The sequence below is a fragment of the Drosophila teissieri genome, chromosome 3L (assembly GCF_016746235.2).
Source record: "Drosophila teissieri strain GT53w chromosome 3L, Prin_Dtei_1.1, whole genome shotgun sequence".
Lineage (NCBI taxonomy): Eukaryota > Metazoa > Arthropoda > Insecta > Diptera > Drosophilidae > Drosophila > Drosophila teissieri.
In genome coordinates, this window is record NC_053031.1 from 21,620,219 (window position 1) to 21,640,337 (window position 20,119).

At 38.6% G+C, this 20,119-nt stretch overlaps 3 protein-coding genes across 4 annotated transcripts; 1 reads left to right on the forward strand and 2 right to left on the reverse strand.

The window, feature by feature from the left end:
- Positions 1-13,782: 13,782 nt before the first annotated feature.
- On the reverse strand, positions 13,783-15,104 carry LOC122616560. The gene is made up of 2 exons (XM_043792055.1): positions 14,834-15,104; positions 13,783-14,569 (listed from the first exon to the last, which is right to left on the reverse strand). The coding sequence occupies exons 1-2, from the start codon at positions 14,961-14,963 to the stop codon at positions 13,839-13,841; spliced, it is 861 nt and encodes a 286-aa protein (XP_043647990.1). The 5' UTR covers positions 14,964-15,104; the 3' UTR covers positions 13,783-13,838.
- Positions 15,105-15,230: 126 nt separating this feature from the next.
- On the forward strand, positions 15,231-16,219 carry LOC122616561 (protein PBDC1). The gene is made up of 3 exons (XM_043792056.1): positions 15,231-15,387; positions 15,441-15,548; positions 15,613-16,219. Exons 1-3 carry the CDS (start codon positions 15,376-15,378, stop codon positions 15,973-15,975), a joined length of 483 nt encoding a protein of 160 aa, XP_043647991.1. The 5' UTR covers positions 15,231-15,375; the 3' UTR covers positions 15,976-16,219.
- A 76-nt stretch (positions 16,220-16,295) lies between these two features.
- On the reverse strand, positions 16,296-19,872 carry LOC122616559 (nuclear hormone receptor HR78). Of its 2 annotated transcripts, none has more exons than XM_043792054.1 (6): positions 19,753-19,872; positions 19,421-19,654; positions 19,029-19,116; positions 18,636-18,950; positions 17,812-18,081; positions 16,296-17,688 (listed from the first exon to the last, which is right to left on the reverse strand). In XM_043792054.1, the coding sequence occupies exons 3-6, from the start codon at positions 19,066-19,068 to the stop codon at positions 16,508-16,510; spliced, it is 1,806 nt and encodes a 601-aa protein (XP_043647989.1). In that variant the 5' UTR covers positions 19,069-19,116; positions 19,421-19,654; positions 19,753-19,872; the 3' UTR covers positions 16,296-16,507. The 2 variants fall into 2 exon arrangements, with proteins under 2 accessions (XP_043647989.1, XP_043647988.1); XM_043792053.1 differs by having other exon boundaries at positions 18,630-18,950; positions 19,753-19,870.
- Between the last annotated feature and the right edge of the window lie 247 nt (positions 19,873-20,119).

Consider the following 20,119-nt stretch of genomic DNA (forward strand, 5'->3'; position numbering starts at 1 on the left):
TCGGGCAACTGGAAATCCTTGCGAAAAACGTTTTTAATTTTCGCATAAATTTAAAGTAAATACGAACACAACGAGTGCACCAAACGGTTTTTAACAAATTGTTTGTTTTAACGCAAAGAAAAATGTTTCGTCTCTCCGTGTGCAAAAATAAAAATGTTCAAATCATTTTATTTATTTATTTATTTATGCAGGCTGTGCATCTTCGATTTGGGGTTTCGTGCGTCCTGTAGGCTGCGTTCAATCGCAAACGTATATGTATGGATGTATGTCCTTTTGGCCAGGAGCGGCAATCGGGTCCCTGCCATTCGTATGTTTACTTGACGCGCAAATCCTCTTACCAAGGTTCGTCCTCAGAGTACAGTGTGCTGCGTCCTGCGTCCTTCGTCCCTTTTGTGGTTTTCGGTTCTTGTGCAGTTCAATTCGAGGCGGAACGAAACGGACAATTGCATGTTTTGATTGCCGCCTGCAATTGTCCTGTTCGCTCCGGTCCAGCCTCGTCCTGGCTCGTCCTGGCGATCCTTGCGGTCCTGTGCGCTGGTTCGCCAGTTTGCGGTGGCTGGCTGCTGTGCACTTGTGACAATATTTTCATAATTTTTGCATCTTTTTTTCGCTCATCGCCAACGGTAGGTGCGTGTGTAAACATTAACTTTTCAAGAAGATTTAATCCCGATTATCCATTGACTGTGAAATTTTTCACTCAAAACTTCTCAGTGTGTTTCCATACTTGTGTTTGTCTTTGGCTTTCCGGCTGTGACTCAGCCGCAATCCCACTGCGTTTTCACTTGCCAGCTTTGTCTCCGCATATCCCTGGATTGTCCCGCGTCTCGTCCTGTGGGATAATGAACAGCGGCGACGACTTCTTGATGCGATTGCTCCTGCTTTTCGCCTGGCAGGACAATGGGCATTGCCTGCGTGCTGCCCAGCGCCTTGAGTCCTTTTGACTCTGGCCTGGATTTTAATTTGTTCATAAAGGTGAGACAATTAACTGAATAATTGGATTGTTGCTTTTGCGGACAATGCGACCGAGCTGGGCCAAGGAATTCGGTTTACCACGCTGATTAGTTTTTGAAAGGCGCAGCATTATTATCATTGGATTGTGACTCAATTAACGCATCGTTATCCGATGCTTACCGACGCTTATCCACTTTTTTATAAAGTCTAAAACAATCAAATAAAAATATAGCAATGTACATTATAAAGAATTTAAAGACAAGAAATAGTTTTAGAGTGTTTGAGTAGAAAGTTAGAGTTCCGTGAATATCAGATACTTGGAACTGAGCTGAATGGAGTCCTAGCATGAAAGTTATCAAAATACCAACCATCTAATCAACCATTATAGGTGTTAAATACTTTTCAACGAATGTAGTATTCCCATTTAATTTACAAATAAGTATTTCTCAAACAAATCATATCCTGATATGAAAACAGACTGTCTAGTTGGAAGACGAAACCACTTGGTAGAGTGCATCGACTATCAGAGACCGTTACTTAGAAGATCACTCTAATATAAATATAGTGACATATCCATAAGTCCCTAAGACTTAAGCACATGCCTACACAACACACATACAACATGTACACCCAAACACACCCTACACTACTCTGGATGTACTCAACAGATACCAGATAAGAATAAGTTTGTCATATGATCCTCATGAGTGGAAAAACCCAAACTCCTGATAAGTCACCCACTGGTAGACTAAACATCCGTTGCCTAGTTTAAACATTCCTTGCTTAAGCCCTTGCACCATCGTCACGTTCCCACGTTCAAAGCTCGGACTCGCAATCCCGAAAAACAGAAGTATTAGATTGCAATAAACAAAATTATAAGAATCTAAGAGCACTTGTATCCAAGAGCGAATGCACTTGAATCCAAGAGAAATGCAAAGACAATTAAAGTCAGCAACTTAAAAGCTCTCTCTTCATTTGATCAGATCCCTAAAGTCTAAAGTCCATATTAGAAAAGCTCGACACCGAGGCTTGAACGTCAATCAAATCGGAGTAATTATCAGAGTTCAGTTTGAGGCCTAATTCAAATCGGTCGGTGTTCTTCTCATAAAATAATATTGTAATTATTCAGTGAAAATAAATTTATATTTTTTTTACTTATGAATATTGCGAGTATTTAATTGGCGCAGTCGGTAGGATCTGTTAAATAAAGAGTCCTTTTAGTACGGTACTGATCCATTGAAGGATACGCTATACAACTAGCTATCCAGGATCGGCGAATTAAAAACAGTGATTCTAAAATTATTTTGAGATCCGCAAAAGAATCTACGTGAAAGTAGTATTCAAGAAAAATCCCGTGTGGTCAGTAACATCTGCAAAACAATTTTAAAAAAATCCCGTGCGGTCGGAAACAAAATTAATTACAAATTTTTAATTCCGTAACTTAAAACCAAATTTAAAATAAACCCCGTGTATCAAGAAACCTATACAAATACACCATGGCAGTTCCACAACTGTCGGAAACCCACCTAAATCAATTACTGAATCAAATTAAAGAACTGAACTACTACGATGGCACACCTGGCAAACTGTCTGTGTTTGTTAACCAGGTCGAGCAGCTACTTAACTTATACCCTACCCAAGATGCCAGGCAGGCACATGTTATCTACGGAGCAGTAAAACGCTTACTAGTGGATGCAGCATTGGAGGTCGTGACCCAAGAAAGAGTAAATACATGGCTGGATACAAAGACGGCCCTGGCGATGGCATTCAAGGACCACAGGCCCTACATAACACTTATAAGACAACTGGAGGATACATCATACCCCGGAAGCATCTGTAAGTTCATCGAGAAGCTCGAATCACAATATTGGATTATGTTTGATAAGCTAGAATTAGAAAGCGACCCTGTCGATAAATCAAATTACACTGAAATGTTAAAAAGAACTGTTAAATCCGTAATAGATCAAAAATTAGCGGATAGAATTTATATGTCATTGGCACGCAAAGATATCGATACTATTTATAAATTAAAACAAGCTTCAATTGAGCTTGGCCTCTATGACGCCAGTCCAGAGAATCAGCGTTCTAATAGATCAGAAGGGAACAGACGCAGGAACAGGGGAAATCATAGTCAAAGCAATAATCAAAGATATTACAATAATAGAAATCACAATTACAGCAATTATTATCCTGGAATGAATCAGAATAATAATACGCAACCTCGAAATTCGAATCAACCTACGACAAATCAAAATCAGTATTCCACTCATCTAATACCGGTTAGTCAAAGGGGAAATTATAACACGTTTAGAAGGGAGTTAACACAAGCCCAACAAAACAATCCTTTTAACAATTCCCTTAATTTCCAAGCTTCAACCTCAAATAATACTAACAGTCAGCGGCCGATAAAAAGGCAACGCGAGAGTCAAAGTGGCCAAAGCAGAATGGATGTAAATTTTCATCAAACTGCCTCGGACACTCAAGCAACACAGGAGGACGTAGCAGTCCCCATGTGCGAATAAGTTATCATAACAAAATTTACAAGGGAATGATCGACACAGGCTCATCAATCAATATCATAAGAGAAAATTTTAAAAATTTAGAAGAACAAAAAGAAGATTTAACAGTGTATACCATTAAAGGGGCAATAAAATTAAAGAAAAGCATAATAATGAAGCCCACTTCAGTATGTCCGTCTGTTCAGAAATTCTATATCCACAAATTTTCCGACAATTATGATTTCCTGTTAGGTCGAAAATATCTAGAAGATACGAAAGCTAAGATCGATTATGATAACGAGACGGTAACTCTAGGTTCAAGAACTTTTAAGTTTTTGTATGGAGAAAAGAAGGGCGAGACCGCATCTAAATGCCTCGACCCACAGCAAAAGGATGATTCTGCTCCAGTGGAGGAAATCAATCCAAAAATGCAAAAGGTTAAGACCACACCTAAGTGCCTTAAACCAAAGCATCAACAACAGAAGAAGGAGACCGCATTACCAAAATGCCTCATTTCAAAAGTTGTTAGTGACACAGTGGACAATGATGTAACACATCTCGATCCCATGTCCGTTGACAACGATATAGTCAACTTCGCGATCAACAATGAGTTACGCGAATGTAACGAGTATAGACTCGAGCATCTAAATGTGGAGGAAATTGAATGTTTAAAGAAGGTTCTATACGAATTTAGAGACATTCAGTACAAGGAAGGGGAAAATTTGACCTTCACAAGTACAATTAAACATGTCATCCAGACTCAGCATGAGGACCCAGTATACCGTAAACCTTATAAGTACCCCCAAAGTGTTGACCAAGAAGTCAACAAACAAATCAAAGAAATGATAGAACAAGGAATCGTTCGCAAATCGAAGTCCCCTTATTGTTCTCCTATTTGGGTGGTCCCCAAGAAGGCAGACGCCTCTGGGAAACAAAAATTTAGGTTGGTAGTTGATTTCAGGAATCTCAACGAGATAACTGTTAATGACAAATTTCCCATTCCTCGAATGGATGAGATATTGGATAAATTGGGTAGATGCCAATATTTTACGACCATTGATCTAGCTAAGGGTTTTCACCAAATCCAGATGGATGAAAATTCTATTGCAAAAACTGCTTTTTCAACTAAGCATGGGCATTATGAGTATACACGTATGCCTTTTGGCCTAAAAAATGCTCCAGCTACTTTTCAGAGATGTATGAATAATCTTTTGGAAGATTTGATCTACAAAGATTGTTTAGTCTATTTGGACGATATTATTATTTACTCCACTTCATTGGAGGAACACATTTTATCTCTAAAGAAAGTCTTCGAAAAACTGAGAGACGCCAACTTGAAGTTGCAGCTAGACAAATGTGAATTCATGAAAAAAGAAACTGAATTCCTGGGACATATAGTCACAACAAATGGCATTAAACCAAACCCAAACAAAACTAATGCAATCACAAATTTTCCGTTACCTAAGACACCTAAACAGATAAAATCATTTTTGGGATTATGTGGATTCTATCGCAAGTTCATTCCTAACTTTGCCAAGATAGTCAAACCCATGACCCTCAAACTAAAGAAAGGTGCTGTAATAGATATCAAATGTAAAGACTACATCGAATCATTCGAAAGACTAAAGGTTTTGATAACTTCAGATCCGATATTAATCTACCCTGATTTTTCAAAGCCCTTTTCTCTAACAACTGACGCGAGTAATGTAGCTATTGGTGCAGTGCTATCACAGAACCATAAGCCCGTTTGTTATGCCAGCAGAACGCTGAACGAACACGAAATCAACTATGCTACTATTGAAAAAGAATTGTTAGCTATAGTTTGGGCGACAAAATATTTCAGGTCATATCTATTCGGCAGGCCATTTGAAATAATGAGTGATCACAAACCATTGGTATGGCTCAATAATATCAAAGAGCCGAACATGAAATTACAAAGGTGGAAAATCAAACTTAATGAATTCGATTATAAAATAAAATATCTTCCAGGCAAAGAAAATTATGTCGCGGATGCTCTTTCCCGCACAAAGATAGAAGAAGTCATGGTTGGCGAAGTCGCAAACAGCGCAGACGCAACTATACATAGTGCTAATGAAGATAATTTAAATTATATATCCATAACGGAGAGACCAATCAATTTCTTCTCTAGACAAATAGAGATAGAAAAAGGCGACAGTGATACAACAAGTGTAAGCCACTTCTTTCAAAAACTAAAGATTAAAATAATCTATAAAGAAATGACACTTGAACTCGCCAAAACTCTCATTAAGGAATATGTGTGCACCAAGAAAAGCGCAATTTACTTCCCTAATGATAAGGATTTTCTGATCTTCCAGAGGGCATTTACAAATCAAAAGCCCTAACAATTTCACAAAACTATTGAGATGTACCACGAAGCTAATTGATATATTAACTTATGCGGAATTTAAGGATTTAATCTTAAAGAAACATAAGGATGTTTTACATCCAGGTATAGAAAAAACTATTAATTGGTTTAAAGAAAAATACTATTACCCGGATAGTCAAAAGCTAATTCAAAATATTATCAATGAATGTGAAATCTGCAATCTGGCAAAAACAGAACATCGAGACACAAAATTGACATATGAAACAACACCAGAAATATTTAACACAAGGGAAAAATACGTGATAGATTTTTATCTCACGGGAAACCAGATCTTCCTATCTTGTATTGATATTTATTCAAAATTTGCCTCACTAGTTGAAGTAAAAAGTAGAGATTGGCTAGAAGCGAAAAGAGCCATTACTAAAATATTCAATGATATGGGAAAGCCTCAGGAAATTAAAGCGGACAAAGATTCAGCTTTTATGTGCATAGCTTTGCAAAACTGGATAAGATCCGAAGGCGTACAAATTTCTGTAACAACCAGCAAAAATGGTATATCTGATATAGAAAGATTTCACAAGACCGTAAATGAAAAATTGAGAATCATCGGTAGTGAACAAAATATTGAAGATAGGTATACGAGATTCGAAACAATCTTATACGTCTATAATCATAAAACTAAACATAATAGTACCAAACGATCTCCGGCAGACATTTTTCTATATGCAGGCAGTCCAGACTTTAATGTACAACAAAACAAAATCGATAAGATCGATTATCTCAATAAGAATAGGCATGATTTTGAAGTTGATATAAAATATAGACAGGCTCCACTCGTAAAGAGTAAAATCACCAATCCATTTAAAAAGACAGGAAGAATTGAACAAGTGGACAGTAAACATTTTGAGGAAACAAACCGCGGCAGGAAAATCGTTCATTATAAATCTAAATTCAAGAAACAAAAAAAGATTAATAAGAGCAAATACGATAATTCCAGACCAAGCACACAACATATTTCTAATAATGCTTAGTTGCATGTTACCACTCATCACCATGGTCAAATGCAGCAATATCGAGGTAAACCCAATAAGTGCAAAGAATGGATATCTTATATTTCAAACCGGAGCGATGGAAATTCCAACCAGCTACGAATACCACTATTTGAGTATAAACATAACAAAGACAATGCTTATTTTTGAAAATCTAGTAACCGAAGCAAACGACTATCCCAATGTACCTCAGATACCATATTTAGTAGATAAACTAAAACGGGAAATAAATGGATTAAGAATTATTAGCCGAAACAAAAGAGGTCTTTTGAATGTAGTAGGGAAGGCATATAAATACTTATTTGGTACATTAGATGAGGACGACAGGGAAGAGCTAGAGGAAAAAATTAATAACATGTCAGAAAACTCCGTGAAAACCCATGATCTAAACATGGTTATCGATGTAATCAACAGCGGTATAGACATAATTAATAAGCTAAAGGTGGAGAAAGAACAGAACCAACAAATTGCGATACTGATATTTAACCTACAGCAGTTTACAGAATACATAGAAGATATCGAGTTAGGTATGCAATTAACCAGATTAGGAATCTTTAACCCAAAATTACTAAAACATGATTATTTGAAACACGTAAATTCGGAGAAAATGCTAAAGATAAAAACATCAACTTGGCTCAAGACAGACACGAACGAAATTTTGATTATATCCCACGTTCCTAGCGAGGTCACTAAAGTTCCGATATTTCAAATAGTTCCGTACCCAGATGAACATAATTATATTCTAACCGAGCAAATATTTGATAAATTCTATACATTCAATAACCAAGTATTTCATAAAGATACGGATAAATTAATATTCGACAAATGTATTGTTGGACTTATCAAACAAGAGCAAACTCAGTGCAAATACATTAAAACCCATAGAAATTTCCAAATAAATTATATAGAGCCAAATATACTTTTAACATGGAATATTCCTGAAACAATTGTCCATCAAGATTGTACAAACAACAAAATATTAATATCAGGAAACAACATCATTAAAATTAAAAATTGTACCATGCAAATAGATGAATTCCTAATTTCTAATAATCTAGCAGATTTTACACAAACGATTTATATCACCAACAATGTAACACGTTTAGAACCAATAGATCACTTACAAACAAGAGAAATGATAAAATTCCATGTAAAACATTACAGCTTTTTCCAAATTATATGCATTACAACTTTTGTCATCATGATAATTAGTTTGACTTTGTATTTAGCATATAAGTTTAAAAATATACCTAAGAAAATCATTGTTAAATATTGTAAACAAAAAGAAGAACATCCGCACCTTGAAACTAATGTCAAAGAAATAATTCAACAAGAAAACAATATTACGATATACCCAAATTTAACGACCTGAGGACAGGCCAAATTCAATGATTGGGGGAGTGACATATCCATAAGTCCCTAAGACTTAAGCACATGCCTACACAACACACATACAACATGTACACCCAAACACACCCTACACTACTCTGGATGTACTCAACAGATACCAGATAAGAATAAGTTTGTCATATGATCCTCATGAGTGGAAAAACCCAAACTCCTGATAAGTCACCCACTGGTAGACTAAACATCCGTTGCCTAGTTTAAACATTCCTTGCTTAAGCCCTTGCACCATCGTCACGTTCCCACGTTCAAAGCTCGGACTCGCAATCCCGAAAAACAGAAGTATTAGATTGCAATAAACAAAATTATAAGAATCTAAGAGCACTTGTATCCAAGAGCGAATGCACTTGAATCCAAGAGAAATGCAAAGGCAATTAAAGTCAGCAACTTAAAAGCTCTCTCTTCATTTGATCAGATCCCTAAAGTCTAAAGTCCATATTAGAAAAGCTCGACACCGAGGCTTGAACGTCAATCAAATCGGAGTAATTATCAGAGTTCAGTTTGAGGCCTAATTCAAATCGGTCGGTGTTCTTCTCATAAAATAATATTGTAATTATTCAGTGAAAATAAATTTATATTTTTTTTACTTATGAATATTGCGAGTATTTAATTATATATATTAAAAATTTATTCCTTTTTTTTATAAATATATATTTATCCACCCCATAAATGATAATATGCAAATCGGACCAAAATCGCACCCAAGCAGCTTCGAAATCGTTTTGTTTCTTTCGCTTTGATCTTTTCGGTTTGGGAGCGGATTCGAAAACAAAATATATTCGCCTTATAACTCTGTCGATCGGGTAATCAACATAGGGATTTTTGCAAAAAAGGATGTATTTTTTAATATATTGGATACCCTTCGGAACCCATACTACTTTGAGCATTACATTTTTTATCAGAGTGGCAGTCAGCATATTGAAAGTGATTTCTTGGTTGTCTGTAACAGGTGTTTTTATTGAAAACGAATATGAAATGCATCAAATTAAATGTATATTTTTTGGAGGATTCATTGCTGCAGTGGATTCTTGTGGTCATAGATATGGTATCCTGAAAAGCAATGGGTAACGTTTGCTGGAAAAAAAGCTAGAAAGTTTATAGCTGGAAGCACTTTTGTTTTGGGATTTGGCTACCACTTACCTTCGTAGAAACGTTCTGATCCCATAATGCTGGCATTAAGGGTCTTGAATCCGTCTACTGGGGATAGGCATCTATAGAATAGCATTGTTCATTTTAAACTGGCTATTCTATATATTCCGAAAAATGGAAAACAATCTGAACTTTCCTAATCTTTTGCAAGGTATTGGACTGGCAACATCTCGCTCTGACATCGCCGAACCTGTTCCGTATCTTATTGGCGCTTCGGATATTGTCCACACGCTTATCCAGGTGGCGGATCCAACAATTTTGCAGTTCTAAAAAGGAGATTTCAGACAGAGCACTTACTATTACTTACTTTTCAGACACTTTAAGTTGACTCATCGGAAGATTCTGTTGAACAGTTTTTTCTTTATTTTTAAATTAGCATTCGTTTCTTATTTTCTTATTCCTTTTTTCACGGCCAGTTATTTTTCTGATAAGAACCTTTTTTCCAATGTATGTGTTCGTTTCCATGCGGTCCACCATTCACCACTGCATCGTTTTTTTTTTAAGCCTTCTGTGAAAATCTCTATTTTGAAGTTCACCAAGAAATAAATATTTAGTCGCGACATCTAGCGCTTTTTTACGTAACTGTTTTGGGATGGCAACTCCCGACATGTGTTGAAATCGGGATGTGTCAAAATCGGTATGGCAGCTCCAACGGCATGTTATTGTTATACCCGTTACTCGTAAATACAAGGGTACACTGAATTCGTTGAAAAGTATGCAACAGGCAGAGGAACGCGTTTCCGACCCCATAAAGTATATATACTCCTGATCAGGATCTTTAGCCTAGTCGATCTGACCAAAGACATTAGAATATTATTCTAATGTCTTTGATCTGACCATGTCCGTCTGTCTGTCCGTCCTTATGAACGTTGAGATCTCAGGAACAACAAAAGCTAGAAAATAGGGATTAAGCATGCAGATTTCACTCCAACGCACAGTGGTTGCACTTGTAGGGGACTGCGGCCATAAATAGTTCCCGTTGAGATATCATTATGAAATTTTTACTGTAAGTTCTTTGAAAAATAAGAATTGGAAAAAATCTAAAAAATGGGCGTGGTCGTTAGTATTTACGCCCACTAAGAAGCAAAAACCAAAAAATACACCTAAAAGTATGCTTCAATTTTGTTAATATGAAAGAATATTGTGAAGAATATTAAGACAAAAACAGGGCGGCAGCATTCTTTTGTGTAAGATAACTCAGCCGTCTGCAAAGTTCTACAGCTGAATTTTTTTTAAATATATCTATAAACACAGACCAATTTTTTTAAAATTAATTTTATTGTGCTATCAGGTGCCCATAACTTTTGAAAAATGAGTTCTTTTAACATTTAATGCTCAAAAAGACACAGGAAAAAGTGCAGTTACAAGAAGCGTCTGTAGAAAACGGTAAGAAAAGAATGGGGAAAAATATAATAAGCAAAATTGTTGACACAAACATAATTGACAAACACAAATGATGAATACAAAAGAAACATCACAAAAACATAGGACAATCAGCAAAATACGGCGAAAACGTAACCTTGAAGATGGCAAGACAGCTTGTGTTTATTATTGTTTACACGAATGTTTGCAAATATTTGCAGCTAGACTTACGATTTTTATTTCCTTAAAACATTGACAAATCCAGTGATAGCACCCATTAAGGGGGGATCGGGGGGCAATATATCTAAAAGTTTACCTAAACTAGGAAAATGACTTTTACATACTACACAAAAAAGGTATAATCCATCAAAAATTCACCAAATATGATAAATCAATTCAGTGAATTTCACAATTAGAATTTCTTAAAGTAAATACCTGAAACTTTAAAATTAATTTTAAATAATTAAAATTGGACCTATCAATCGCACGTTTGACCACTTTGAAATTCACTTTTGTTGCGACGAAAAGCAATCAAAACTCCGCTGTACTGCAAAAATGAACAATTGTTCTCCCCTTACACTCTATTTTTAAAATGTCCCGTTAGAGTTAAGACAAAACGGTCTTGGCATACACATATTTGGACATTTTAGAGACTATCTGGTTACTTTTCGTAAATATTTGGAACATTTTTTTTTTTGATTTTTGGCCTATGGGCGCAACCACTGTGCAACGCCCACAAACCGCAATGTGCATATTAAAGCCAAAATAAGTAAACAAACCCCTGTGACTATTATTGCTTTTATTTATAAATAATAAAATACTTATCTGGAAAACGCAAAATCTTAGTTATCAAAATATTTTAAATGTAATTCATCCAAAATCGGACAATTGTATTATTTAGCTGCCATAGGAACAGTCGCACTATCTAATTAATGGAAAAGGAATCGTAGTTCTGTTGATTTTAATAAATTGTTCTTATTCGGTAAAACCCTATATTAATGTATAAATACTGCTAGCATGTGTAAGCTTTGGCTTGCCAAAACCATCTTCCTTTCTTGTTTCCACTGTATCAATTGCCTTCAATTGTGTCCAATTTTCACTGATAGGCCAACATGAAATCCTATTAGTTGCAATACCTTTTGATTGCAGAATCGGAAAACCACAGCAGATATACTACTACATAGTAGACGTCTTTCTCAAACCAAAACCGCAATTAACTTTGGTTTAGAAATAAATTCTAAATTCAGTTATTCCTCAAGTCGAAAGCCTGCGAGCATTCGAAAATTGCAATGTTGTTTTAAAGTACAAATGGACATATTTTAGATTTTAAACAATCAGGACACTTATACGCCCCTTTCGTCTGTGTGCCTGTGTGCGAGAGCATGTGTTTTGAGCAGTGGGAATGGGCAAATAGGATTTGAGATCGCAGGTTAAGGTCCTCGGGCAGTAGGAACCTTTAAACGGCCCCTTTTCTTTGTGTGTTCATATGTGTTGACTTCGAATTTGGAGATGTGCAAAAGCCTTAGAGCAATGGGCACTCTTAAAGGGTTTACTTTTAGTGTGGGTTTTCAAGTCAGCGGAAAGAGCGGAATTGCCATTGAACGTTTTTAAACACAGCACACTTAGATGGCTTTGAGACGACTAGCTGTTAGGATCTGGCTGATGAAATACTTGGCGGTTCTGGTGAAATAGGCCACAGTGTGTACACTCCCAATACATCTAGGCTGTATAATAATGCTAACTTACTCTAATCCCACAAACATATGTAAAACAGACTTTTTCTTAGAAAGTACCAAGGTGAAACTGTCATGTTTTCGTAAACACGCCGTGCACTGAAAGATATTCATAGAAGCTAAACTACATGAATATTTAAGCGCGATTTTTAGCAAACTTATGCACCAGAATTTGGCAAACCTTTTGTATTTGATAAACTTGCCTTATTTTTGAGCTTGTTCACTGCAGGTGTGTACTTCAAATAGTGGCAATAAGCACAGCAATTAGCAATCTGTAGAGAAGTGACTTTGACAAGAGCTGTGCTCCATCTGATGTAAATAGGTAAGACGTAGGCCTTATAAACATGTCCATACGTCGTCTGGCGGTGGAAATGGGCAACATAGCATATGCTACAGAGGTACCTGGAGCAGGTATCCTCAAAAAAGGGCTTTCCAACAGCTGCGCACATCATAGATGATGGCTCCCAACAATCTTAAGATTTCATGCAGATCCATGCAGGTCAATGCATAATGTGTTACACTCAGGTAAAACTAACTATAGTTAACGAAAAAACTTTTCCTTGGCCGGTCTCTAGTGCTAAAACAGTATTGCTAAACCTTAAAACCAAATGTTTGTACCGCCTTCAATAAAATAAATCAATTTATATGAATCAAAATATAATGTAGATTAAAAAGAAGTAGTAGCGAAGTTCCCATTTACTATGGGCGAGGCCTAACGACCAATGCCACCAACATGACTACCATAGCTACAGAGAACCCAAGACCCCCAAGTAAATCCATCGCGGAATCATTCCAGTAAGAGGCAATTTAATAAAACTTCTTGAAATTAAAAACATAGGATTTTTGTCTTTTAAGTGTGTTAAGTAACTTAAGATACGAATACTTAAATTTAAAAGACTAGATAAAAACATTTTTAAAAAGTATCATTAATTTCTGGAGAAAATCAAGTTAGATGGGTGAATAAGCCAAAGTATTAATATGAGTAAATGAGTAAATATGAGTAAATTATTTTTTCTTTAAAACAATATTACTACTGATAAATGGCTGAAAATAAAACTAAAGCGAAAGCTCACAGAAATTGGGTTTCACTCCTTTTTATTTTTACCCCATTTTGAGCATTCAGTTTAAGGTCAAATTGTAATAACTTGTTTGCTAGAATCGGGCCTTCTCCTAGATGACATTAAAACACTCCAACCACGCAGTTTCTCAAAATTAGTAAACCCTTATTTCGGCAATTCCCTTATTTCTATGAAACCAGATTGTGCTCTCGAGTAAATCAGAAAAACGGATTTAAGTGGTAGTAACATTGTTTATTTCAAGTATTATGGACGATTTTGGCGACTCCTCAGATGAGGACGTTGTTGCACCGCAGACCGGCTATCATGGGTAGCTTCTTGGGTCCGGAGATGTACATACCCGCCACCTGAAGGAACTCGCTCTGCCTCCGACCGAACATAGATGCCTTTTGGCAGAGCTCGACGTTCACGTGGCTCTCAGTCAGGTAGACTTGTCCGTTGATGTGGATGTGGCTGTTGCTGATGTAGATGTTTTGGGTGGAGGGGAATTTGACTTTCTCGGCGTGCAATGAACCGGAGACTGTATCAGTCATGGAGTCCGTTCGCCTCCACACCACCATTGATTCCTCGGAGGATTCGGCCATTGGCGTCTGAATTCCGGATCTGACACTCCCATAGCTACTGGAGCTGCTGCTGATCTCCAACTCGTGCAGAAGTTCGCGCATTTCAAGGCACTGCAGTTGCAGGATACTGAGTTGCTCCTTCAGATTTTCATTGTGGTCCAGCAGGGGTTCGAAGGGATTCGAATCGTTCTGCTGACATGGCGCCTGCTGCTCGGCAACTGGATCCTGCACTATGGAAGCAGATCCGGGATGCAGAGCCTTGTGGCTCTTCAGAAAGCTTTTGGCCTGTAACTCCGCCAGTTGGAGCAGCTTGGACAGACCGAAAGTCAGGGCGAAGATCACTCCGAAGCTCGTCGCAAACTCGTATGTGCTTCCGGAGCGACTAAGCTCTGAGGAACTTAGGCACAGCTGCGGCTCAAACGAAATCCCAGGATGCTCTGGACAAGAAAATAATTTAAAATGTAAATCACAAATTTCGGAAAACGAAGTATTTTGAGCACCGACAAGCAGACATGGAAAAATCTACTAGGCTTGTGATTATAAACAAAATGATGTACGTACATATGTATATACATCCACTTAATACCGATATCTATCACATACATATAAAGAAATCTAGTATACCCAACAAGTAACGGTTATAACAATGGATCGAATTCGCCATGTTTGCATTTAATTAAAGCAGGAATGGCTGTCCTCACCTGTGTATAGTTCGACTCGGAAATCGGAGGAGCCTCGCGTCTGGACCTGGACGACGTGCTGGAAGCAGAGCAGGACCCAGGCTACAAAGGCGAGGGCTACCAGGAACAAGAAACTTATGCTTTCGAACATGATTCCCGAAATTTTGTTGTGTGCTGATAACGTGTGTGGTTATAAAAACAGCTTTCGAGCAAGTCGGGCTTTGTGTGGAAAAAGTTGAAAGTGATTAAGGAAATGTAAACAAATCTGGCACTAAAATCAATGCGAATAAAATTGTTATGGAACTCAGTTTCTTAACTTCTCTTTTTAAATTTTTGCTATTCTAGTGTAAGAAACCCTTTCTCATATACATACATATATAGATTTGCAATTATTATTAATGTATTGCAACAGAATTTTAAATCTAATATTGTCTTTGGTATTTGTACGATATTATTAAATATTGATACCGACTTGCGGCTGGTCACACTGCGCTAAACAAAGCACGAAACGTGATTTTTCGTTGTAATAATTCTTAAAGTAAATAAGCATTTGTTCAAAAACAATGGAAATGATGGTATGTTGCGGCAAAAATAATAACAAACCGATCCTAATTAATGGACTTAATAGCACGGAGCTTCTCTGCTGTCGCGGCCAGCGGAAGAATTCGGCAACGACACTCTGGTGGAGGAAATGTGGGCCTCTAAAGCTCTGGAACACGCCGAGGTGCACTTCAATGTGAGTACACGTTCCACCATATAAAGGAATGCTAATTGATACTGGTTTATCGGAATCTTTAAAGCTCATCACCAGCATCCATCCCTCCCAGCTGAAACTCACGCCCTACGACGACCAGATATACGCCACTTTTCGGCAGGATTTTCCCGATCTTCACGTCGGCCGGCTTTCCGATGACATCCTTAAATCCGCCACGGAGAAACTCAAATGGCGCCAGTTCGCCGAGAAGTTTAACAAGATGGACGACTACTCTTATGGCACCCTGATGCGCGCCGATGCCAGCAAGGAATTCTCTCCGGACAACTCTATTTTCGTGTTTCGGGTTCAGTTTCTGGCCATCGAAATCGCCCGGAATCGGGAGGGACTAAACGATGAGGTTTACGAGAAGCACAAGCCCGCCAAAAAGGTCGCCGAGGAGGCACAGTAATTCCTCGCCCTAGGTTAGATTAAGTTGTAAAGACAGAATGCATATTTAGATGCAGTTCGTCTAGCTACTTTAGAAAACAATCAAATTATTTTTATACAAATTATAAAAATATAATGTTCGACTTTAAAATGTGCACTACACGATGCCATTTATTGCCTTTGTATATTTTTTTCTGCCATTCTGAGCTCGATTTGATCAATCAATTTGATCAATAAAAACAATAAACCCAAGTTTAAAATATTAACAAAACATTTGTTGTAATAAACTAAAAGAAAGATAAAACTTGTATACGTTTTGAAGACCTAACATTTAAACTCTGGTTAAAAACATATTCGCTTTTATTGGGAAATCGATTCCATTTAATATGTGAACAACAATAAACCCAAGGTTTTATGTTAGAATATAGTCTCCTAAAGTACATATTGTATATATTAAATATATATTTAATGGGATTTGCCTAGTTGCTACGTGTATTGCCCGCACTTGGTCCATCTTCAGTCTTGCTTTTGCCCCCTATTCTCCTCATTTCTAACTATAGTCCACTGGTATTGCTGGTCATCAGTATGAACGGAATAAGAGCATCCATCTGCATCTGTCCCACCAAGTTAGCGAAAAACAGCTCCTCCATTGCCTCTGCGTCCAGGCTGCTCAGCGGAAGAAGTCGAGCCACCAGAACATTAAAGCGCTCCTCTCCGCCCCCGATGCCACCCTGCCTTCTCAAACTTGACAGAGCGTAGAGTTGGACTCTGCGGACGTAGCCTCGCAACGACCGTTCCTTGCGCTGCTGTAACAGCGTGGGATTGAACAGCAAGATCAGACGCAACAAGCCAAACTCCATATCAGTGACCTCCAGTGACTGGAGCTCCTGGACAAAGTCGTGTAATGTCCTGGTGAGATTGGCCATCTTGGAGATCTTCAGCGGTTCGATCTTATCGATATCCGCTAGCTGGCGAGTGCTTTGAATAAACTGCCCGATAATGGTGGGCACCGAAAGCTGCCCCTGACACTGAGCCAAAGCTATAGCCATCAAAGCTGGCCAAACTCCTCTTAGCAGTTTCACCTGGGTATGGGCTTCCAATTGTTCAAAAACTGGAACCTTTCGAAGGGTATGGATGGTAAGAAAGATTATTCGCGAGCCCGTCTCACACACATAATGGATATTTAAATACGAGTGGACCAAAGTCGGGGGTTGCACATGAAAGGCACACTGCACATCGGTAAGAAGTTCCTGTTCAAAGACCGCTTCATTGATTACAAAATCGCTTCCGCCGCTTCGGTTGCCACCGCACTCAAAGTCTATATCCATGTGCTCTAGCTCTGCATCTACGGCATCCTCGGTGCCACTGTCCTCCGCCTCTGAGTCGCACTCGGGCTTCACACTCAGATTGCCACTTCGCTCCAATTGGTTTTGGATGGGCTGGAGGATCTGCAGCCCCTTGTGGATGACCCGCAAGTCTAGCGAACTCTGTATAAGGCCCATTGTCGAGGTGGTCGGCAGAGCGGTGGGTGCTTCCCCGGCATTAAAGTTAAGGTGCTGCGAGTTGTTGTTACTGGCGCTGTTAGCGAGCAACTGCAGGCACAGCGTGCTGCTGTTGTCCATGGAGTCGTCCTCGTCATCCTCGGGATCCGCCTTGGGAATATCTGGAGAAAAGCTGCCACTTTGTTGATGCTGTTGCTGTTGCTGTTGTTGCTGCTGCTGTTGGGTAGCGAACACTGTAAAGTAAGTAAGAAAATTGTAATTCGTTTGAAAGAAATTAAATGATTTCAGTTATACATGGCATATCTGTAAAATAAACCTTTTACACATGCGAGTATGTAAATCAAAGTTCAACTTACTCAATGTCTGCGTTAGTTCTGCGAAATTCAGCCCCATTGGGAATATATTCTCATTCAAATTGAAGGGTGTTGCTGGCGTGCTATGTACAGGAGGCGTGGCCGCGGATTCGGCCTTCACACTGTGCCCCTTGCCACGCCCCTGCTGATAGGCGGACTTGCCGGATAAGTAGGTAGACGAACTGCCACCCCCGCCAGAAGTGGATGAGCCACCGGCAGTGGCGATGATACCCTCCTTTCTGTCCACAATCGGTTTCCTCTCGTGCTGCACAGCTGTGAACCAGAGTTAAATAGAATGGAAGGAATTAATTAGAGCACGAAGTGAGATGAGGATGCGGTTTGATGATTTTCCAGGCGAGGTGAAGGTGAGTAAGTGGGTGAATTGGTTACTGTGTGTGCAGGCTGGGAATCTTTTGTGCTCCCGCCGCTACAGTTTCAAGATGGGCTAGTTATTAAACTGGATATTAACGTTACAGAAACGAACACTGGAATGCAACTGGATTCATATGTTTACTTGGCGTAAAATGCATTTCAATATGGGTGATATATCTAACAGTCCGAAATTGTATAACTTTTTAACTAGACCCTAGAATACATTTTGAGAAACTGAGCTGATATAAAATAACAATTTGAATTATCAAATCAGTTCATGAACCTCAGTTGTTATCGTTCCATAACGTTTAATAACTTGGCAGATTTAAATGCTATATGACATCCCCTGACTATACAATGGAATTCTGCTAAAGCCTGCTGGAGCACGTAGACTCTGACCTGGCCAGAGATTGTTTATAGCTTGAGACGACGACTTAAACGAAAATTACAATCACTTCGCATGCCGCTGGCCAGGCACTTCTGTAGTCGACAGAACTGGCACCGATTCCTGTGGTGCTTGGTGACCTCGCAGTTCATGGCCCCGCGACACTGGTAGCCCAGCTGCTTCCGGATCGAACGCTTGAAGAATCCCTTGCAGCCCTCACAACTTATGGCTCCATAGTGCCGCCCGGAGGCGCGGTCCCCGCACACCAAGCACAGCTCCACACTCAGTGTGGCGGATGCTCCGGCTCCCATTCCCACGCCGCCACCTGGTAGCGGAGTGCCGCCAGACGCACTGCCTCCTCCGATCAAGGGCATCGCTCGGTTTTCTGTAAGGTCAGAGGGCAATGGCAACAGTCGCGTTAGAACGGGCTCCAAGGTGCAATAGCTCGGGTTACTGGACTCACCTTCGCTTTTGATGAACGTCTCAACCTTAACGCCGTCCATTGTCGCCACAGCAGGCGGCTAAAAAATAGTCGTCAGCTGTACAAATAACTAAAACCAAAACATCATCACACATGTAATTTAAATTTGACATGTAATATAAAGAAGAGAACAATTGCTGTTAAATGTTAAGTGTGCCTAGAATGAAGGAAATACGAGCCGAAAACAGAATTTAAGATATCTTTTTAAACTTGAATAATTGACATTTTCACAATATAAAGCTCCGAAGCTGTTCCCTACAAAGGTGCTACTATTTTGAACTCAGCTGTGGGTGCTACGTTAGCTATTTTAATAGAACCTGTTTCGGCTGCATCTGTGTGGGTGCTTGTGAGGTGAATAAAGTGGTCTTGCTTACTTGACTCTTTAAAAATTCTTATTGGACGTCTGCTATCACCATTCTTGTGTTTTTAAAACACCAATTTTTTAGGCACTTTGTTAGAGTTATGCTACTTCCGATCAGTTTGATATTTTCAGGCACTTTGTGCCTATTTTGAACCTTTTCTAACGCAACAAAATCTCCTTGTTCCAATTGACTTGCAAGCAGTGTGACCACAGTTGGGCGTTGAAGAATACCATCCGGTTTAATATACTAGAAATGGTCAGAAATTTATCCAAATATCAAAAATATACTGAACCACCTGTAGAGCTACAGGAGTTTGTTAAATTTTTAACGGTATTATACATTACCATTACTTGAACCATAAAAAAATATTTAGGAGATATAAGGATAATAAGGATAACTTATATCCATAATAAGAAAGGCGCGTCTTGTAGTAGTTCTAAGGGGAAAATTATAGGACGCCTTAGGCTATCAACATATTTTTGAATTTTTATAAGCATAAAGAGAAAAGCTTCCTGCGAAAATGATAATATTAATTGCAGTTTTATACCTTTAGTTTCTTTTTTGGTGATTGATTAAATGGTTAGGCCGTGATTGTCTATTTTTTGCGTCTTTTAACTTAAATTTTGTAATCAAAACATGCAGAAACTTGCTCATTCTACCGAAAAACACCTGTTGATGCCTTAATGTGGTAATAGGTAAAACCAAGGTGTG